Source organism: Heteronotia binoei, chromosome 5, assembly GCF_032191835.1.
Source record: "Heteronotia binoei isolate CCM8104 ecotype False Entrance Well chromosome 5, APGP_CSIRO_Hbin_v1, whole genome shotgun sequence".
Taxonomy (NCBI): Eukaryota; Metazoa; Chordata; class Lepidosauria; order Squamata; family Gekkonidae; genus Heteronotia; species Heteronotia binoei.
The window spans coordinates 128,477,720-128,500,969 of NC_083227.1; the positions used below are offsets into that span (position 1 = coordinate 128,477,720).

The 23,250-nt window shown below is 39.4% G+C and overlaps 1 protein-coding gene across 3 annotated transcripts in view; it reads left to right on the forward strand.

Annotated features, from left to right (window-relative positions):
• The first annotated feature begins 980 nt into the window (after window positions 1-980).
• Window positions 981-23,250, forward strand: part of MAPK9 (mitogen-activated protein kinase 9) — a 36,297-nt gene continuing 14,027 nt past the window's right edge. For 2 of the 3 annotated variants that reach the window (XM_060240379.1, XM_060240377.1), the window contains exons 1-8: window positions 981-1,153; window positions 2,336-2,465; window positions 7,148-7,206; window positions 8,570-8,708; window positions 14,954-15,119; window positions 16,835-16,906; window positions 21,203-21,385; window positions 22,522-22,646. In XM_060240379.1, coding sequence (XP_060096362.1) covers window positions 1,032-1,153; window positions 2,336-2,465; window positions 7,148-7,206; window positions 8,570-8,708; window positions 14,954-15,119; window positions 16,835-16,906; window positions 21,203-21,385; window positions 22,522-22,646 — 996 coding nt within the window. In that variant the 5' untranslated portion in view covers window positions 981-1,031. Of the gene's footprint in view, window positions 1,154-2,335; window positions 2,466-7,147; window positions 7,207-8,569; window positions 8,709-14,953; window positions 15,120-16,490; window positions 16,563-16,834; window positions 16,907-21,202; window positions 21,386-22,521; window positions 22,647-23,250 lie in introns of all 3 variants that reach the window. The other variant, XM_060240378.1, reaches the window with a different exon arrangement.

Here is a 23,250-nt window from a genome sequence, read left to right on the forward strand (position 1 = left end):
ACTGGAATGGCCTTGGGTCAGCCATAGCTCTTGCAGAGTTGTCCTTGACAGGGCAGCTTCTGGGGAGAGCGCTTTCAGCCCCACCCACCTCACAGGGTGTCTGTTGTGGGGGAGGAAGGTAAAGGAGATTGTGAATCACTCTGAGATTTGGAGTGGAGGGCAGGATATAAATCCAATGTAGTGTTATTATTACTACTACATTGTAATTTATAATGAAATAATTATACAACTCACGGCCTGGTTGCTAACAGGCAGCAGGCTGGGACTGGTCCACGGCCTTGGGGTTGGGGATCCCTGCTGTAGGGTTTTCAAGGCAAGAGATGAACAGAGCTGGTTTGCCTTTCCTGACTCTGCACAGCTACCCTCGACTTTGTTGGTGATTTCCCTTCCAAGTACTAACCAGGGCTGATGCTTCTTAGCTTTTGATATCTGACAAGATCAACTTAGTCTGGGCCATCTAGTTCAGGACTGAGTCTTTGGAGATCTCTAAACAGGGAAAAAGCAGATATACACAGCCAGTCTACTAGCTTGTTTCTGTAAATTACTTTAAGTGATCATATGATAGCAGAATGCATAATTGAGTAGCTTCAGGTGTCTCAGGAAAACTATGGAGTCTGAATAAACATGTGTCTTCTATTGCAGGGGTGGCCAACGGTAGCTCTCCAGATGTTTTTTGCCTATAACTCCCATCAGCCCCAGCCATTGGCCATGCTGGCTGGGGCTGATGGGAGTTGTAGGCAAAAAACATCTGGAGAGCTACCATTGGCCACCCCTATTCTATTGCAATGATCAGTCATTATACTACATTTCTTTTGGATGACCCATCATTTTAGTCAATCCTTCAAATAGGAATCTAAATACACAAGATTCCATCCCCCCCCCCTCCCACTCCATCTCTTTCCTAGTTATCTAATTTATAAAGAGAATGATCACTCACCAGTAAATGTATGTATTTGTCTTCTGGGGTATTCTTTTTATTTAGATCTCGAAAAGTGCCAACTCTTTGGAGGCAACCTACATGACACTACATCATGAGCGAGAGTAAATGTGACAGTCAATTTTACAGCGTTCAGGTTGCAGACTCCACATTCACTGTACTTAAACGATACCAGCAATTGAAGCCGATTGGCTCTGGGGCTCAAGGCATTGTTTGGTGAGTACTTTTAATCCGAAATAGATAAGCAGACTTGGTACAATAAAAAAGTGAATCGCATATTGCCAGAATATAGATTATTTACACAAGAATAATGAAATGGTATACTTGCTGAAGTTCCGGAGTAAAATGTTTTGTTCAGTTTTGTCTATGGGATAAGGACACCTGTCATAAAAATTATGTCAAGTCAGTAGCAGAGTAGCTGTCAATAAGTTGTCTGTTTGAGACAAATTTGCTGAAACATAATTTGTAGAATTTGCTAAAACAATTTGTAGAAGGATTCTTAACAAAATTGACGCTTTAATTTGTATTCGGTTGAATTCTTTACAAAGTTCTTCTGTTGAAACCACTCATAGGCGTGTTGACTTACCTACATAGGATGCATTAGCAGAAGCAAGAAGCAGTTTCTCCTTGTGGAGTGGTCAAGTGACTGTTTTTGTCTTTTCCCTCCCTGTTTCCCTCTCCCACGACATCATCTCCCACAAGATGGGGGGGGGGGGGTTGCCCTTTAAAACCCAAGGAGGCTATCCAAATAACCACAGGTTTCTGTTTTCCAGTTATAACAGTATTATGATGGCTGTGCATATATTTTCTTTGTAAGGCTAGAAGGAAACAGAGAGTACATCTGCACAGCAGCCATAGTGCATCACTGTCTTCCCTCAGCAGGAAACGGCAAAGCTATTTTTTCTGTTTCTGGCTTTAAAGATCTTATGCAGGCATCTGAGCTAATGACAAGGGATGGGATGTGTATGAGTTGGACAGTTGGTGGCAGGCAACAAAGGTGCGAAAGAAACAGGGAAAAGAGAAAGAGGGGATTACGAATCCCCTGAACATTTATTGTTAGGCTATTTTATCTTCTGTCTCCAAAAAGAGGAACAAAGAGAACTATAGCATATATCAGGAGCGGCCAAACTGTGGCTCTTTTGCACGTATTATGGGGCTTTCAAAGCCCCCACTGCCCCATCAGCCAGCTTGGAGATTGCATTTGTCTTTTTAAATCACTTCTCCAAGCCAAGCCAGCTGGTGACTTGGAGAATGCATTTAAAGTTAAAGTTGCTTCTTTCCACCTCTCCCTCCTCCATCTATTTTGACCACCCCTGGCATATATACTTTCAAGGCTTTCAGTACATGGTCCTCGTTTTGAAAGGCTGGAATTAGTGTGCTTCTGTCTTTCCCTTTCAGTGCTGCATTTGACACAGTCCTTGCAATCAATGTTGCTGTAAAGAAGTTGAGTCGTCCCTTTCAGAACCAAACACATGCAAAACGAGCTTATAGGGAACTTGTGCTTCTAAAGTGTGTCAATCACAAAAATGTAAGTAATTTGAACATCTTTTAGAACCAAATAAATGTAAAATAATAGTTCATTGGGTGCTGTATATATAACAGGGCTGTGTTAATATATCTTAAGGATTTGAAACCATATCAATTTCTAGCATTAGGAAACAGTTTTAGTCCAGTGGCGCCCTTAAGACCAACAAAGTTTAATACTGGACACAGTGATCTCAGCTCTTGGCACCACATCAAGGTTAGCCACAAACTGGTCATAGCTCTCATCCAGTGAACAGAGGATTATATAAGCTTGCTGCAGGGAAGAAAAAGTTACCTCTTTTTCCTGCAGCTGTTGTAAAGTGCGCTTCATGTACTCCAGGTGAGTCTTCATATCTCCACCTGCCTCAAGACGTGCACTTAGGAGCTTCTTCATTAGAAAAATGTGGGACCCAACACTCTCTCTCACATATAGAGCCTTTAGAGCGTCCCAACACGACTTGGCACTGTTGGACTCCTTCACATGGATAAGCTGTGAATCTTCCAAGGTTAAACCAAGTAACGAGAATGCCTTATCATCATTACTCCGATGCTTGGCTATTACATCTGCATCATCAACAGCATGTAACACAGTTAAGTCTGGCGGATTTGCCACATACTCCCACAAACCTTGAAACTTCAATAGCATGGTGACCTTCTCGGACCACGTACTGTAGTTCTCTCCGTTGAGCCTCGTTATCAGGAAGCCGGAGACATGAACGCTGGACTCCATGGTTCTGACCAACACAGATACAAATTGCCACACCCAAAAACCGCTTTGTCTTACTCACAAGTAGAACGCTGGAAATGCTGCAACAGACAGAGCTTACTCCCCCGTAGACCACGCTGTGCCCATAACTGATGTCAGTGCATGGAAAGTTCTTCAGGTTTGAGTAACCTGATAAGTTCAGCCCCAGCCCAGTTCTAAGAAGACAAACTTCAACAAAGCCGTTTGAACAGATATATTTGGGTTTGGGCAAAAGAAGTAGTTAGAGTCAGTCCAATGGTCAATATACAGATAATCAGTCCAGCCAAGTCAACAGTACAGAATCACAATCCAGAAGAATAGTTCACACATACCAGTCCAACAGAGTAACAGTCTTGATCCAAATATCTCTCCACTTCTCCACACCTTTCTCCTCTCTCATTAACCCACAGGAGACAGAGATAAAATAAATGTTAAGATATTTTTGTTAGTCCCTCCCTACTTCAAGTATAATCCATAGATTATTGTTGCATTATGAGAGCCTCTAAAAATGATTCTGTTATCTAGCTTTACTTCAGCTGCCTGTGTCACAAGGGTTATCCCATTTTGTCAAGTTCATTTAACATTGCTAAAATAATATGTTCTCAAATTCCAAGTGAGAAAGCTTGTTGCTGAAAAATAAAAAAAAATGTCTTATGGCATCTTTATAGACTGATATACTTATGGTATAAGCCTTTGTAGACTGGAAAAATATCTGTTTTTTTGTGTGTGTGTATGGTTGTACATAGCACGGGATAGCATTCTGGTCTAAGGTAGTGCTTTTATGTATATTATTGCACTGCAAAGTGGTGTCCAGAAAATGAACCTGCTTTAGACTAGTTCAGGATCAAATTGGTGTTAGAGGGAAATTATTGAACTGGTGGTGGAATCTCTCAAGCACATTCCTCTTATATTTCTGGGTGATGAAGAAGTGTGTTTGAGGACATGAGCTGAGGAAATACTGCTCTGTGTTGGTGTACTGCTGTGTTAAGACTAGTGCCAGGTGTTGAAAGTCACCACTTGGTGGAAACTTCCATATGCTACCAATGCAAGACTGAGCTGGATCACTGCCTTTCATGCCTAAGTTTAACAGATGAATTAGGCCGTAATGAATTTAAATCATTGGAACATATGATTGCACATGTATAAATCATGCACAAAAAGTCATAGTGTTTCTAGAAATAGACCGCGTCAGTCCAAGATGGAGTCACAGTGGAGAAAATCTAGTAACTTGTACAAAATCTAATTTCATACATTAATGTAACAGGGTGATATATTGAAGTAATTAAAATTTATTAACTTCAGGAAGGTAATTGGTTTTATTGGCTTTCAGTCCTCAGTATATAATAAAACTAAACTGAAAACTACTAAAGAGCATTTTTGGTTATACTCTGTTCTTCAATGGAGGGGAAAAAGTATACATAAGCTACAGTTTTCTCATACATTGTAACTGAATTTTCAGTATAGCAGTAACAAGCTAAATATCAACAGAACAATAATAATTGCAGTATAGAAAAATTGTTAGTTATTTTTTTTATCAATATACTTTAATAACACAGAAAGGAAAAAAACTAGAAATTTTTCACATGGGTTAGTTTCATGTCTGCTTTCACATATACAGAGGTTTGAATCTTGGATAGTGCCTGTAGAAGATGCTGTCTGAGATCTTCCCTGCTTCCCTCCTTCCCTCAAGCTCTTTATTCCCAATTTATTAATAGGCTGGAAGGATTTGCCTGTGCTAACAGTTGTGTGGGTTGGAGCTGCTGCAGTGGGGTGGGGGGAAGGAATGAGATAGCTCTTTCTCTTGATAAACCAGAGTTCTGCTCACAGAGGGGAAAGGAAGGAGCAGCTTCACTCCCTTCTTTCTCTTCACTGCAGCAGCCTGTCCCACCCAGACCCTGATTGGGTAGAAAAGTGTCATAAGTGTTTTAAATAAATAAGTGTAAGCACAAGGAAATCCTTCCAGGCTGGAAATTCATTTTCCTGGGGTTGGAAGGGACTCTGGGAGGAGGGGATGGTGGGAAGACCCTGCAGCCCTTCCTTTTGGGATCTAACCCATGTACTATAAAAAGTCTGCTAGTGCCAGGGGTTTTTTTGAGCAGGAATGCTCAGGAACACAGTTCCGACTGTTTTGGCATCAGTGGGTATGGCCTAATATGCAAATGAGTTCTTGCTGGGATTTTTCCACAAAAAAAGCCCTGGCTAGTGCCATCGGTTAAGTCTTCAGCTAACTTTTTTCTCAATAGAAGGAATTGTAGGCTTCTTCCACATACTGACAACCAGTATTAAATTTACTTCAATATGTATCCTTTAAAACTTGGATAATTTCAGTCCAAAATATATACCTTCAACATTTCTTTGACTCTTCTTTAATGTAAACTGCTCAGTTTGACCACTAACCATGTATTTTGTTTCACAGAAGACTAGTATCATGTATTTTTATCCATATGAAAAAATATTGCAGTATTTTGCTTGGAACCCATGAAGGATTTCTGCAGATAGCTTGGCAATTTTTACCAATTCCACCATCTCATTGCAGATCTCTGCCTGCTCCCGTGTTCTTGTGGTCTTCTTAGATTATGTGTGCATTGTATATGCTACAAAATGGATTTGTTACATAGATAAAGTCATAGTTTTTGCATACTCAGGGAATAAAAATAATTTGTAAACAACAACACCCACCCAAAATGTCCTGATGAGGACAGAGCATGCTCATTGCTTTCACAATATTGAGGAAAGGCAATAATCAGTATGGTTACTTTTCATGTGAGGTAGGACTTCATATGACCTCTGTTAGAAAAGGAAAGGTCCCCTGTGCAAGCACCAGTCGTTTCTGACTCTGGGGTGACGTTGTTTTCACAACGTTTTCACAGCAGACTTTTTACGGGGTGGTTTGCCATTGCCTTCCCTCTGTTGACAATGCATGACCTCTGTTAGATTACCGTAATAACACATTAGTACTTCCTAATGAAAGAATTAGCCCTGTACTAAAATTATCATATAATTTCATTGGTCATTCTGAATTTTTGATAAATCATTCTAATCTATCTATTTACCTGAGAACAAAAATGCAACCAAACCCCTGTTCTACCTTTATGGCCTCTTCATAAAGGTAGAGGAGAGGAGCTCTCTCCACAGGATTGGCTGCTTTGACAGCTCTGCTGTGCCATCCAGTTGAAATCAGGTACCCCAGCAGAGCCTGCAAGGAGAAATCTGCTGCGCTGCCCTGTTTCAACTAGGCAGCCCAGCAAAGCTGGCAAAGCAACTAGGCAGCCCAACAAAGCTGGCAAAGCTGTGTGGAAAGCTCTTCCTGCAGGGTCGGCTGCTTTACAGGCTCCGCTAGGCTGCTCAGTTGAAACTGGGCAGCCCAGCAGAGTCTGCAGGGAGAGGTATCCCCGATCTTTCTTCACTTCCCCAGCCAGCCTGCCAGGGCTTGCTGGGAAAGTTAAGAAAGATTAGGGAGAAAGATCTCTCAATTGTATCCTATGGAGAGATCGGGCTGCCCCCTAAAGAAAAAATCCTTCCTGTGTCCCCACCAGATTTCATATCTTGACTACAGCCCTGCTCCTATGCAGCATTACTCTAGTCTAACCCTGCTGATATCAGTGGGCTTAGACTGGAATAACTGCCTAGGTTTGCTTTGTAAATCTGCCTTTTCTTCATTGCAACACTCACTTCTACATTAATTGCAAAACAGGTAACACCATGGAAACACTCTATATTTAGGATAGTAAATTTGTTTTTAAATATTTAAAATTATGATGCTAAAGTCATTATTTTTTGTTGTTGTTGAAATTTCTGGTATATTGAAGGTACAAAGTCAGAAAACGAAGCCTTGTGTACATTCTAGCGATGTAACACTGTTTATTCATTTCTGCATGTTGATGATCGTGATTTGTTTTATTTCTGGTTTTACATGATTTGTTTTACTTCTGGTTTTTCAGATAATTAGTTTGTTAAATGTATTCACGCCACAGAAGTCTCTAGAAGAATTTCAAGATGTGTAAGTTTTTGCTTATTGTGTTTTCTTGATAACTACCTATTTCAGATTTTAGGACCAGATTATTTTTTATGCTGTGTTCAACAAGATGAGAATTAGTCTTGAATATGTGGGGCACCTGCAAGGACTTGCTAGGACATCTCGTTTTCACTCAATATAATTTCCCCACCATTTCTTCTTTTCTTTCCATTGAGAGCTGTTATAGCAGCTGCCTTTTCCCCACTTCTTTTCTTTCCACCAGCCAGCCTATGTTTATCTGTTCCCCGGTCTTCAGCTTTTTCTTCTTCCCTACCCAAGGCAGTCCCTCTGGGGAAACTCTTGCTTAGTTGTGCAGTGGTTGCTGGTCAGGGTCCAGTTGTATATTGGCTGCTGTTCCCAGTGAGTTCTTCTTCATCAAAGGACATGACAGGGGAGAGGGGTGGGACCCTTTTTATTCCATGATTTTTAAAAAGGATTTCAGATTTTTCTTCAAATGTGGAAATTCTCCCAGGTTTGTAGAGAAATCTTCCCATCTGTCCCTAGCTCCATTTTGTAGGTTTATTAATCCACTCTCTAAGGCTTCGTTCGGAATCAGATACAAGATATAGCATTTTCTGGACAAGTCCAGTTAAGTAAAATGAAAAATGTCAGAAACAAGACCTCTTTCTCTTAAACTTTTAAAATGTTGGACTTACTGCCCATGAGACTTATTTTTTAATTTGTGGTTTTCCCTTTTCCAAAAGACTATTTGAAACAATAGCTAAACACAGATAAATGTTTAGATTTGATGCAAACCAGCCTTTTAAAGTCAGTGAGAATTATGCCAGTTGACATCAACGGGAGGTGCCTGTTCACAACATTATGTATTGAATATTGGCCTCTTATACATTGCTAAATGAATTTGTAAGTGCTAAATGAATTTGCTTGCTTGCTTATTTATTTATTTCTTCAATTTATATCCTACCCTCTCTGCAGGTGGGCTCAGGGCTGGTTACAAGGTCACATAAAGATTGTGACAGTAAAACAATATCAAATTTAACCTTATAAAATCAGAGTTAAAAATTAAAAATTTAACTCTTGCGTATCAGAGCTGTAAATTGATTGTCTTAATGAAACTTTTTACATACAAGTGAAATATATGGTCAGTGAATCTCAGTGTTGCCCATTATACACAAATTAATGTTCTTTCTCATAATCTGTGTCTGTGGATAAGGTATATACCTGATTCATTGGAACTGTCTACTTTGTAAGCTAATTGTGTATAATTATTTGTAATCTTCCTCCCTTCCATTCATTGCACAGAAGAAAACATTCCTAGTGGATTGTACTCTGAGTGTTTATGAGAATCATAACACATATGTAAATTGATTTTTAAAAAATGTTTCAGGTATTTGGTTATGGAATTGATGGATGCTAACTTGTGCCAAGTTATTCATATGGAGCTGGATCATGAACGAATGTCTTATCTTCTGTACCAGATGTTATGTGGAATCAAACATCTTCATTCGGCTGGTATCATCCACAGAGTAGGTAGTGTTATAAAAATCACATTTAATTGTTCAACAGTGAAGAAGTTTTGCCTTTTACTACTCACTTTGTTCATGATCAGCTATATGTGAAACCTAGTGTTGATGATAAAATAGCAGCCAGTTCAGATGTAAGGCTGTGTCTAGCATTCACCAACCAGATAATCTAAGTAATCTTGGCAGCATAATTTAGATTCTGTCCTGTTTGTCACCATTGTTTAGAACCAGTATCAATTATTACCAAACATATGTCCTTTCTGTTGTGACTGAGGAATCTTTCATCTGGGTAATTATAGGTGAAGAAGAAATTGGATGTAAATAATGTACAATAGATAGCATCTCTTTATTTTGTGCACCCCCAATATTTGCCATTATGTAGAATTACTATATAGAAGGAGCAGTCATGAGTAGTGCTTGGTTATTGTTTTTCTTGATCCCAGTTTGGAGAGCCAGTTTGGTGTAGTGGTTAAGTGTGCGGACTCTTATCTGGGAGAACCGGGTTTGATTCCCCACTCCTCCACTTGCACCTGCTGGAATGGCCTTGGGTCAGCCATAGCTCTGGCAGAGGTTGTCCTTGAAAGGGCAGCTTGCTGTGAGAGCCCTCTCCAGCCCCACCCATCTCACAGGGTGTCTGTTGTGGGGGAGGAAGGTAAAGGAGATTGTGAGCCGCTCTGAGACTCTTCGGAGTGGAGGGCGGGATATAAATCCAATATCTTCTTCTTCCTCTTCTTCTTCTGCTACTTAGTTTTAGTTATTTGCCTGTTCCTGCGGGGTGTGTGGCAGTAGCCAGCAGTTGAGTTTTAACCACTACACCACACTAGCCCATTGAGACTTGAGAAAAGTTGGGATAGAGGATGATGAGGAATTTGATGGAAGCAGAAAAAAAAGGACAGAAGGCAGGCCTTGAAGTTCCTCCTGAATATCTCCAGGAAGGGAGCCCCCTCACCTCTTCAGGGAGCCCATTCCCCAGAGCTGGAGCCACAATGGAAAAGGCTCTGGTTGATGCCAGAAAGGCGTCCCTAGGTTGTAGAATAGCCAACAGATGGCTGTCTTACGACCATAGTTGGCACATGGAGACATATGTGGATCCTAGATCATGAAGAGCTTTAAAGGTCATAACCAACACCTTGAACTGAACTCTGAAACAGATTGGCAGCCAATGAAGCTATTTCAGAATGGGCAGCACATGTTCTTGGCAGTTGCTCCTGACAGCAGTTGGGCTGCAGCATTCTGGACTAGTTACAGTTTCCAGGTTGTCTTCAAGGACAGCCCCATGTACAGCACATTGCAATAAATCATCCATGAGGTTACAGAAGCATGGGTCAGCAAGGTCAGATCAGCTGACTCTAGGTAACAAGAAAGTTGGCAAACCAGATGCAGCTGACAGGAGGCTCTCCTGGCCAACATGCCGACCTGCTTTTCAAACAGCAAGGCAGGGCTCATGAGCACCCTCAAGCTCTTAACCTGCTCTGTAAAAGCCAGCGTTACTCCATTTTGGACAAGTGGATTCAGTCCCTTGAGAATATCAGCCTTCAGCCAGCATTACCCATGTCTTGTCTAGATTCAGTTTCATTTTGTCCTGCCTTAACCATCTGACATCAACTTCATAGCACCATTTCAGAATCAAGAAATACTCACCCAGAGGCTTGCATAATGAAATACAGACCTGGGCGTCATCTGCATATCCAACCCCAAAGCTCTGGATATTCTCACTTAGCTCCCCCCTCCCACATGCACATACTGTAGAATATGGTTGAAAGACTAGAACCCTGTGGCACCCCACAAGATAAATTCTACCCAAGTGATTTTGTACCTTTTGTTCAGACTGTGTCAGGTCAGACAGAAAAGAGTGAAACAACGTAATGGTTATACCCTTAATACCAACTCCATATTCATGCAGGTGAATAGGAAGGGAGTGATCAACTGTATCAAAGGCTGCTGAGAGGTCTGGCAGAATCAACAGAGACTATTGTCCCCTGTCCAACTTTAGACAAAGATGTATCAGTGCAACTAAAGCCATCCAGGCCTGAAACTGGATTGAAATACATCAAGGACAGATGTGTCATTCTGGAAACCCTGGGGCTGCTGTGCTACCACACGCTCTGTCACCTTCCCTAGAAAAGGTAAACTGGAGACTGGCCTGTAATTGGCCACCTCATCACTAGCCAATGGTTTTCTGATCAGAAGTCTAGTAACTGCTTCCTTCAAAGGTCTAGACTCGAGAGAGCCCACTCCATCAGGGAGGCATTGATGATTTTCATTAACAGCTCCAGTACCTTTTTTCTAGCAAGATTTTCAAAAGCATGAGTCCAGAGTACAAGTAGTGGCCCTCACTCTTCCAAGGACCCTGTCATCATACATAGGAAGACTTAATCTGAAACTATTCATAACAAAAAGACAGGCAGATGTTTCTGACACCTTCGGTACCTTGGCCTTCAAGTCGGAGTGAATGAGAGAGATTTTATCAAAAATGAACCTTGCAAAAACTTCATAGCCGGGGGCCAGATTTTCATTGCATGCAAGGTTGGACTTAGGTGCTATCAAGTTACACACCACTTTGAACAGCTGAACTGGATGAGAGACTGCTGACTCAATGCTGTCAGAGAAAAAGTCTTGCTGCCACCATTGCCATCTCATAGGCTTATAAATGGGCTTTATGAGAAGCTCTATCTTATTCATCCTGAGTCATGATTCCCCCCCCCCCAAAGAAAATTTGGTGTAAGAAAAATACACTGATATATTGGCTAAAAAAATTAACTTTCTGCAGCTTCCTGATCAGCAGTTACGTGGGCAAGGAGCTGAGTAAAGGGGCCCCCTTTAGCTTAGTTCAACCATTGCTTCCTTATAGTAATGGATGGGCAATCTTCCTGTGTACCCCACCTTCATTTCATAATAGAGCTCAGCAAAACTGATTTATTCTTCCAAGCCTCTTAAGAACTGAAGTGGATATCATCATGCTTTTGATAATGTCAGAAATGCAGGGGAGTTTGAATCCTCCCCTCAGACCAGCTCCTTATCTGAGTGAAAACTGTGCGCTAATACTGGAGGAAGTGCGGGTTCTCTGCATCTCTTTCACTCCCAGCTCCAAGAACTCTGCAATGCCTGTTCTGAAGGAAGAGGAGAGACCTCTTTTTCTTTCTTACCTACATTTTCTTGAGTATTTGGACTTGCCAAGCAGTATCAGTCTAAGTAGGAAGTAGCTGAGTGGGAAAAGTTGTTCTCCAGCTGTCATTAAATTCCATGCCAGAGAATAAGAAGCAGTTTGGTATGGGAGCTAACATGCTTGACTAAGATAAGTATGAACAGTTACTGCATAACATTATTATGAAGATAACAGCCTGAGCCTCCTGGAGTAAGGACAGGATAAAAATGCAAGGTGAACAGAATTCTGTGCTTGTTCCATGTATTTATTTATTTAAAATGTTTATCCTACCTTATGGCTAGGGCAGGGGTGTCAAACATGCAACCCGCAGGCCAAACCGGCCAGCCCAGGGCTTCAGTCAGGCCCACGGGGCTCTCTTCTCCCCTCTCCCCCTCCTGTCCTCACCTTGTGAAGCTCCAAAGGCTGCGACAACATTCCCAGCTCCTTCAGCCTTCTCTTTGCAGAGGCTAAAGCTGAAAGCAAAGCTGCAAAGAAAATGCGGAATGGATTTCCCACTCTGGGAGTGAGAACTAGTGCCTAGTGAGTACTCTATCTTGGGAACCCACAGCCAAAAGGGGATATGACACTGGAAAGCCATTGCTAACCTGAGTAGACCTTGGCGGGGAGGAGAGAGAAGCTTGCAATGCCTTGCCATTTCATGTTTTCCCAGGCTGAGAGCATTTTATTTTTTTAAGTTTCTGCTGTGATCTTTTTGCTTTTTCTTGATGTTTTATTTTTAAAATTGCATTGCAAAATGTCATTATCCCCCCTTTCCATTTTAAACAAAATATTGCAAGAATTTTAAGCATGTTTTATGTTAAAAATTGATATGTTTAATTGTGTTGGCCTTTGTCCCCTATAAAGTCTATATCTCTGCTATCTGGCATTACATTTTAGGACATGTATGGCTCGGCCCCATAAAGTCCCACATATGTTAGATCTTGCCTTCCTAACAAATGAGTTTGGACACCCCTGTCTTAGGGCTCAAAGTAGCTAACAGAGCAACAAGTTGAAAACACGTAAAACACCATATAACAATCAGGAACATAAAAAGAGCTCAAGATAAAATAGTTCAGCCAGATTTGCCAAAACAATTTATCTTCAGCAAAATGCCCATCAAAAGAAGCTGGCTCTGGATGTAGAAGATGTGTCCCCCTGAAGTCACTGTGGTAAGCCATTCCAAAGGACTGGTCTTGCCACAGAAAAAAAATCTGCAACGTTACTGTTGCCAAATGAACAGTCTTGCAGAAGGCACTGGAAGGAGAAGGCTGCCTGAAGAGTGCAGCTGGTTTGTAGGAGTATGCTGACAGATGTGGTTCAGTGACTATGAGAGCTCTAAGCTAATAACCAACATTTAGAATTGGACTCAGAAGATAAAGAGTAACCAGTGCAGTTGACCAAAGTGCTGGTTTTAAGTGTTCCAAGTGTCCAGTCATGGGTATCCAGATATGATTCTTGCAGCTGGATTTGGAAGCCTCCTAGATGCCTTCAAATATAGCCCTGTGCAATCCATTGTTTTGTCAGCACTGTGTAAATTAAGGGATTGGCATGCTGTCAGTTTAAGGAGCATATTGATTACACTAGTTGTAATCAAAAGAAGGTACTCTTAGCAACAGTACCAAGCTGTTTATCCATCAACATTGTCCAAGAGCACCCCCAAGCTTCTAACCTCATCTGAGGCTGGTAAATCAGTACCAGCCAAACCCTTTGCCTTCCCAGCCAGCATCACCTCAGAGTTGTCTTGGTTAAGTTGCAGTTTGTTTGCCCTTAGCCGTTTGATCATAGCCTCAAGACACTGGACCATCACAGCTGCTCTGTGCTTAAATAAAGAAATGTAAAGCTGAGCATCATCCACTTGTTGATAACTATCCAATCCAAAGCTTTTGATTATCTTGGCCAAAGATTAAAAAGCATGGAGGATAAAGTAGAGTTGTGCATCACCAGGTCCCAGCTAGCTGACTCTGCATTTCGTATGGATTTTTTTTTTTTTTTTGCTGGTGGGAAATAATAAAACAGTTGAGGGTGTCTCCTTTATCCCAAACATTGATTATAGTCTGGTTACCAAAATAATTCAATTGATGGTATTAAGTGCTGCTGATGGAGATAATGGTATTAACAATGATAGATTGCCCTTATCCAATTGTAGCTGGAGATCATTAACTAAAACCAATAGTGCTGTTCAGTCCCAAATTCAATCTGAAATGTGTCAGGGGTAAATGGTTCATCCAGAAGTGCCTGCAGTTGCTGTGCCACAACCTGCTGCACCACTTGCTTATACAGGAGATTTATCCAAAAATGATTTTGTAAAGAAATGGACTAATCACATCTTATTTTAGCTGTGAAGGAAACACCCTGTGTAAGAGGGACATATTAATGATCTCGCCAAATGAGTTACTACTTTCTCCTGACATTTTTTAAATAGCTAAGATAGCCAAGGACAGACAGGAAGTCCTTTGTAGAAGCCTATGACATTGTTTAGGGAGACCAACTTGAAATTGTCCTTAGGATTCTGACAAGAGTTTGCCTACAAGAGCTACTTCAAGCTGGTATCTAAGTCAAATTGTACAAGAGAGACTTTATCAGCAAAAATGGTCACAACTAATTTCAAATTAGAATTAATGTGAAGTTACTGAGGCTCAATTTGCAAATCAGTGAAGTATAAACTTTAGTGAATTTTCTATTCCCACCCAAAAGGAGAAGGATTTACTCAACACCAGTCTTATCGCCCTCCGAAGGGGAAGATAACAGATGCTGCATGGGTACCCAGAAAATGTGCATTTTTAAAAACTTTATGCAGCTTGTCAGGCCACGATTGCAGAAATATGTAGAAACCTGTTGCCCAGAAAGAACTGCTACTGGTTGATGGATAAAACAATATTTAACTGAACTACAAACCATAAGCTTGCTTAAGAGTGTGTTAACAGTACATCTGATTAGATATTTATTTTGAAGTGCAATCTTGGTTTTGTTTCTTACAGTTATCAATTGTCTCTCTACTTTCAAATCACTCAAAATAGTTTATAGAATACCTGTGCTGATTTTGGAGGTGGTGTCAAATTATGTGTTGCTCTTTGCATTAATTTATAAACTTTATTTTCTTTAGGATTTAAAACCCAGCAATATAGTAGTAAAATCAGATTGTACTCTCAAAATCCTTGATTTTGGACTTGCAAGGACAGCATGTACTAACTTCATGATGACCCCATATGTAGTAACACGGTATTACAGAGCACCTGAGGTTATTCTTGGCATGGGATACAAAGAAAATGGTAAGTTACAGTCTAGAAATACCTTAATTTTTATCTGTGAGTTACATTATCAATCTTTCTTTGCTGTTTTATCCTGGTGGAGATTGCTAATTTTGGGAAGCTTGCTATGTTCCAGCTTGACTGCCATTATGAGATAGTTGACTGAAATAATGTTGATGGAATGGCAATCTGGAGAGTTGGTTTTATTTTTAAATATGCAGCCAGTGAGGTAAGATTGCAGGTAGTACTTGGTCACTGTTGCAGATCATTGACAAAGAGGTAGGAGGCCCTCATGCCTTTATTAGTGCCTGTCAAGAGGTATCATTGGAGACAAGGATGCTGATTGGTTATTGAACAGCTATGAGCTACACAGTTTAGAGTAGTGGTTAAGTGTGCGAACTCTTATCTGGGAGAACCGAGTTTGATTCTCCACTTGCACCTGATGGAATGGTCTTGGGTTAGCCATAGCTGGCAGAGGTTGTCCTTGAAAGGGCAGCTGCTGTGAAAGCCCTTTCTAGCCCCACCCACCTCACAGGGTGTCTGTTGTGGGGGAGGAAGGTAAAGGAGATTGTGAGCCACTCTGAGACTCTTCAACAACAACAACAAAATTTTATTTATATCCCGCCCTCCCCGCCGGAGCAGGCTCAGGGCGGCTAACAACACTATTCAAGTTTAACTATACAAATAGATAAAATTACATTTAAACAACATGAACATTTAATTAAAAATCTGCTTAAGTTTTAAAATTAGATTAAATTAAATTAAAATTTATTTAATTAATTAAATTAAATTAAATTCAGAGTGGGGGGCGGGATATAAATCCAATATCTTCTTCTTCTTCACAGTTCTGACCATCTGCATCTTGCATGTAATACTGCCTTTCAGTCCCTTCTAGTAAGAATGTGGAGGTCCCTTTGCCCCTGCTACTCAGTGCCCCCATTAAATTTGTAGCTGTAGTAAAACCAATCCTCCAGGTTGTCGGCTTGGTTTCATGATATCAGACGTTTTCACATGATTGGAATAGAAGTAGAGAAAGTTACTACAAAACTCTAATGAAACCAGCAAGATAAATTAATCCTGTCAAATTTAAGAGGCAATCCTAAATAAATCCCATTTTATTCATTGGGGGCTTTCTTCCAGGAATTGTCCTTAAGACTGTAGGCTTAGTCCCATTAATTTCAATAGGCCTTGTAAACATCGTTTTGTTGGGATCAGGCCCATCATTTATAGAAGTTTTATGTAATTTATAGTGAAATCTGTGGTAAATTTTTCCTATGGCTTGTTCTAGACTCATTTATTTGTGCAACATTACATTTTCATTGTGTGTTTGTCATATTAAAATGCATTTGTAAATCTTTAATTTTTGTCCCTATTACATTTAACATTGGATAGTGGATATCTGGTCTGTTGGGTGTATAATGGCCGAAATGGTTCTCCATAAGGTCCTGTTCCCAGGAAGAGACTGTATCCTTCATGTGCTTTCATGGAGCACGATGTACAAATGATTAAAAGATTTAAGGAGCATTTTGAATAACTGAAGAGCCTATTTTAGGAGGCAGTAGTATTTTTAACACTAGTCTTTAGACATTCAGTCAAAGTTACATGTTAATATTGTTTAAAAACACATATTAGCAGTTTCATTTTCTGCATTGCTGTGTCTTAATGTAAATGTATTTTTTGTTTTTCACTTTTCTTCATGACACTTCATAATTTTATCATATCACTTTTACTTTCAGTTGATATCTGGTCAGTTGGTTGCATCATGGGAGAATTGGTGAAAGGTTGTGTGATATTCCAAGGCACTGATCGTATCCTTCCCTAGTAATCTTTGAATCCTAATTTCACATTCACCAAAGAGCTATTTTACTTGTGGACCTAAAAGATGCTAATCCCCTGCCCGCTATATAGTACTTTTCTTTCCTGAATGGATCTTCCAGTCATGTTTAAAATTTGTGATATTAACCAAGCACTTCAATTTTTTTTTCTTGTCCTTGATCACATTTAACTTCACTTTTCGAACATTACGTGTTATTTTTAGGAACCTGCAGTTTGCAGTCTTAAAACTATGCTGCAAATTTTCTTAACTTAGTTGCCATGATTAGGTCACAGTTTAAACTGAAAATTCAACAAAATTTAATGTTCAAACTTTATACTGTTTGACTTTTATTGTTGTTGCATTTCTCTGCACAATGGAAATGAACTCAAAACAATGATTTTGTCTTGTCATTTCTTATCCAGTTTATCTTCAAGTGGATTGTAAAGGCATGCAAGTTAGAAAAAATATAATTTGCAGTGCTTGATTTCTTGAAATAATAATGGTTGATCACATTAACCTAATAACACAATAAAACAAACTTGATTTTCATTTTTCAATTTTCTCACATATGTATTATTTTACCCTCAAATGCCTTATGACCAACCTAACACAATTCTTCATGTATGCGTCTCTCCACTTATTTGCATGCTGATGCTAGTTTCCATATGTACTGTTTTCATGCATGTGGTGTTTCACATAAAAATCAAGGGATTTTTCCCATGCTTAATAAATTTTGTATATGAATTTTGCTTGTTTGAGTTCCATAAGTCTAATGGCTGCTTCTGTCTTGCTTTGCTCATTCAGTTGTGTTATTGAATAACAGATCTATGGAACTCCAAGGTCTGTCACATCTCTGTTATGGGGAAATAACTTTGAGATTTCCACACACATCATTAACCTTCATGACTGAACAAAGAAGGTGAAACCAGTGTGTGTCCTCTCTTGTTCATAAATTGGTTTAGATCCTGCATGCTAAGGCAATGCTGTTTTGGGGGGGAGGAAGCACCCCAGGAATAGCTGGTGGGGGGAGGGGAGAATCAGAGGTCTTCTGCAGGAGAGAAAAATCTGCAAAAATGACTCTCCCTTGCACAGGAAGAAATTTCAGGTGGGATCTAACCCTTTGCATTTTCCCTGGCACTGGAATTCTTATTCTCTGTGACTTACCTTAAAACCATATTCTTCCCTTCCTGTGCAAGCATTTTGCTTTCAGTTTATTACTTGATTTTGAAAGCAAGAAGTGACAGAGAGTTTTATAGGTTTAGGAAAATGCTGGCTATAAGAAATGGTTCCCATGTTTTTTGTAGTTGTTTAATCTGAATGCATTGTCAAACATTTTAGAGAGTGCATATGCATAGCGTTTCTCCTAGGTATTTCAGTGTATGTTTCATGTACTGTTTAAGATGACTAGTCATTCATCCAGGGCATCAGTTAGTGGCTATCATGCAGTTGAGGCTTTAGAATTCAGAAGTGGTGAGTAGATCATGGGCGGGAACAACAGTTTTTCATTTGTCTTAAATTTAATTGGCTGCAGAGGACCTCCAAATTTGTAGAAGTTCATAGTCCCAAGAACTTTTTAATTTAATTTAATTTTTTTTAAAGCAAGATCGTCCTGTATGTAGGGAATCATTATAGCACCTGGTAGCAGAAATTGAAAGCCTTTTAAAAAAATTATTGCAGTTTACTGATACGATATATTGTTTGCTTCAGAAATTCTCAAATTGTATAAACTGAGTTACTTGAATAACAGGCTTCCTTCTGAATCTAGATTTGAAGAATTCTTCAGTAATAATATATTCTATGCAAATACAAAGTTCTTGGGGTTGGGTCTGAAGTTATGTGTACTATGTGCATGTGTCCATTTTATTATACAATTTGTTATCTCTTACAGCTGAATGCATCTGATTAGAATAATTAAACAGTCTTTATAATTCCTAGTTATATGAACAAGTTGAGCACAGCAGTGCTTAAAAAGTTGTCAGTGGCAGAGTGGAAACTAATTTCAGAATTCTTAAATAGGAAGTTCTAAGTGTATATAGTTCATTGTGGAATCTGTATATTTCTATATCTGCAAATCCTATATCCGTACAGTAGATGTGACCATTTGGATGGTGCTGATGCTCACATTAGTAGCACTAAATAGCCTTGCCAAAAAGTACACAGTGGCCTTGTTGCTCAATTTTCATGCATGCACAATTAGAAGTATCTCTGTTTAAACCCAATTTGACACAGTTTTGATTACGTGTTAATTGGGCTAATACATAAGAAAAGTGTTACAGGCGGTATTCCCTCTAAGCTGAGTTAACGTGAGCTAGCTCACAGAATTTTAGCCTCCAGCTCACATATTTTTGTCTTAGCTCAGAAAGGATGACCCCAGAGCACAATAATTTATGCAGCAGCTCACGACTTTAATGCCAGTAGCTCACAAAGTAGAATTTTTGCTCACAAGACTCTACAGCTTAGAGGGAACATTGGCAGTTTAATTTGCTGTTTTTAATATTGCTCTCTATGTGGGGTACAGATTCCAGTTTTAAGTAGATTCTGCCTGAATCATATGTTTGTCAAAATAGATAAGGAAAATTAGTGTTTGGGTTGCTGTAGGATTTTGACAGTATGTACTTCCATAAATTGGTATGGTTCACCTAGTACTTAGGCAACTCAATCTGAGAGAAAAGACTTCTGTTGACGACTTCAGCTGTCCATGTTCCCTCTATGAAAAGAGTCTTCGCTAATTCAAGATGAAAGTCGTCTTCAGTTCCTTGGAAAGCTACCTTGCAGAACTGACGAGTGCTTCAAATATTAGTTTATTTGGCTGGTGTGTGTGTATGAGTGACTCTGCCAAGTAGTTGGAAAAGTTAGTAGAGGGTAAATATAGCGGACCCAAGAAAAAAGTTCCAAGAACCACTATATCAGTGAAAATGAATCTCCAGATATTTGGATTTGGTGTTATAATGAAACAAGATTTGTAATGAAAATTAGTTCTTCTGTACATACTGTATATACCCTGTTAATGTACAAGATCCACTTGAAATATATTGTGTGATAAAACAGTTCTCACAATGTGCAGTTCTCTTCAGCTTTATTTCTCAGCACATCTAAAAGAATACTCTCTGCTGCCACCATCAGGTATTTAGCTAATAGAGCATTTGTATGGTAACCTAAATTCCAGGCCCGCTGTTGCAGGCTCTTTTGATAGACTCCCTCCCCCCCCCCCCCAAAAAAAAGTAGAAATAATTTCTTTTGCAACCTGGAAGCAGAGAGAGATCTTGAAAATTACATTCTTCAAAAGCCTGCTCCTTGCTTTCCACCTGTATTTTTATAAGTGTGAGTCAAATTGTGGCTTTATATTTGTGTAGAGAATGTCAATTTTAGAGAAAAAGAAAAAAATCTTTAATTACACAAGCAGTTATTGGTTACAAAATAAAAAAGTGTAGAGTTGAGCCACAAAAGACTAGCAACATCTGAGCAAAAGAGAATAAAATGGGAGCAAAAATATCATCCTCTCTCTAATTCTAAACTTACTCTCAAATTAAGAAGGTCAATAAAGGAGATGGGTAGAATAACCTTACAAATTCCAGGCTCCTTGTTCAGGTCTTTTTCATTGTGATACTTTCAGAACACCAAAAAGTAACCAAGTATAAAGGGCCTTGAACCCCGCTTTCCAGTGAGCGGCATTAGAAAGAAATCTGCAGCTTTGTGGAGGGACGTCACACTTCATACTCATTGCAATGTGTCTAAAGCTCCTACTGCTGTGGATTGTGCAGGCACATAATTACAGGCAATGAATGCTGCCTCCTTATTCCATCATTAGTGATAATGTGCCGTATTCCATATTTATGAATGTATTTAATGAAAGTGAAAAGGGCTGGAAATAGTCCAAGATAGATTTGAAAGTTGACAGTGTTTAACAACATTGTTGGTTTGAACAGTCTCTATTTCTTCTAGATAACTCTTCAAGAGATTCTTATTCATAATGAATTTTATCTGCGAACTCTCTAAATATTTAACTTCTGAATGTTTGTATGCCATAAACTGCTGTGCCTGACTTTGCCATATATGAAATGGAATTCCAAATTTTCTTACTCAAGGAAGACTTGAATTCTCAGTATCTGATTTAGTGTATTTTGATGAAATTATTGCAATTAATCTGGGAACTTTCCTGACTTTATCCTTCTGATACCATTTAAATACCCTTTATGTTTTAAGGCCAACCCTCTGCAGTCTTGAATTCCAAATCTTTGTACTAAACAGATTTGGAAGAAATTTTATTTTCCTAAACAAGATTTTACAGACATTGACCAGTGGAATAAAGTTATTGAACAATTAGGTACACCTTCAGCAGACTTTATGAAAAAACTACAGCCTACTGTGCGCAACTATGTAGAAAACAGGCCAAAATATCCAGGTATCAAATTTGAAGAGCTTTTCCCAGACTGGATATTTCCTTCGGAATCTGACCGTGACAAAATAAAAAGTAAGATTTTGTTTGTATGTGAGTGTTTTAAATGTGTGCAGCATGAAAATATATTTACCAGTTTTTCATAGTTGTTAGGCAGATATTACCTAGAAGCTTTTTCTACTCCCAGTTGCAACACAGAGTTGAGGTTACCACATTAGTGACTGGGAATTACTTAGGGACAAGCTTTTGTGGTTTCCCTATTGCATCTTTGGCTGCCCATACAGCACAACAGCAATGGGGCTTCTAGATGGCAGGTTTCATCACAGTTTCCCTCACCATAGCCCCAGCAAAGGGTCAAGATAATGCCTTTCACTTGAATTGATATTCAACTGCTAATTTAAAAAACAAGCTTCAGAGTTGAGGGGTGAAAATGGCTGCTGCGGGGCAAGGAAACCCCAGCACAAATATATCACAATGTTGAGGGGAAGTGGGGCATATAATCTGTGTGGCAACGGCCAGCTTGGTGTAGTGGTTAAGAGTGGTGGACTCGAATCTGGAGAACTGGATTTAATTTCCTACTCATCCACATGTAGCCTATTGGGTGACCTTGGGCCAGTCACAGTTCTCTCAGAACTCTTTCAGCCCCACCTACTTCATGGGGTGTCAGTTGTGGGGAGAGGAAGGGAAGGTGATTGTAAGCCACTCCAAGTACTCCTTCGGGTAGTGAAGAGCAAGGTATAAAACCAACCCCCCTTCATCTTCCTCCTCCAGGGGTGTTGTTCTTATGCCTTTGCTTTCAGTCAGTGGGTGGTGTCAATTGAATCTTGAAGAAGTTCTAGTGAAATAAACAGGGATTTGTTTTGGTAGGGTAGTAGACTTCAGAATCTAGTTGGTTAATAATCTTTATTATGACTTAATTGTTAAGTTAAAAGCAAATCAGTCGCCATACCTCTGTGGAAGGCCTTGGGTCTTTCTGGTTTGATATGACATCTTGTTTTGTATGATATTTTACTATTTAGGAAAATACTATATTGTTATATTGCGCTTGTTCCTCATATTGGATTTGTGATTATTTAATATTGTAATATTTCCAGGATCTTGACAGCTTAGATTTCTTAATTATACCATTTTGACCCCATTAATGCATGTTCTGTACCTTGTGTATTTCAAGACTTTAGCTGCATCATATCTTTCTCCAATTTGTTTTCTAGCAAATCAAGCGAGAGATTTGCTATCAAAAATGCTAGTGGTAGATCCGGACAAACGAATATCAGTAGATGAAGCTTTGCGACATCCATATATCACAGTTTGGTATGATCCTGCTGAAGCTGAAGCAGTAAGTTTCTTGAGAAGTATTACTTGTTTTGATGGGGAAACAATAACATATTTTATGTATTTAAAATATTTCTACTTTAACAGACTGAAGATAGCTTATGAAAACAGATGTCTAAAAAAACTATACACTAAAAAACAAAAAACAAACGTTACAGCCAACATTCAAATAATGTCAGTTTAAATGTCAGCTCTGTAAATTCAGAAAACCTCATCAAACTTTTGGCATGCTAAAACATAAAATGTGCAGAGAGGTAGCCCTGTTAGTCTAGAAATCCAGTGGCTTGGTAAAGAATAACCGCGTTTATTCCAGCATGAACTCTTGTTAGTCAGAGCTCACTTGTTCAAGTGCAATACTTTTCCTCATAATTTTCTGGAAAAATACAGAAGGGGAGGGGTTGAGCAAAGAGACCTGGTATAAGGTATGATTCTCTGTTCATAGCCATGATAATGATAGTGCCTTCCTTGTTACATCTTGCAAACCATTCCATAAAATGTGGCAGTGACATAAAGCAGCTGTGATTAGCCTTGGCGTATTTTATAGTTCTAATGCTGCTGCTTGTGCATGGGTTCATACAGAGAGACAGTTGTTCAGCTGTAGGCAATAC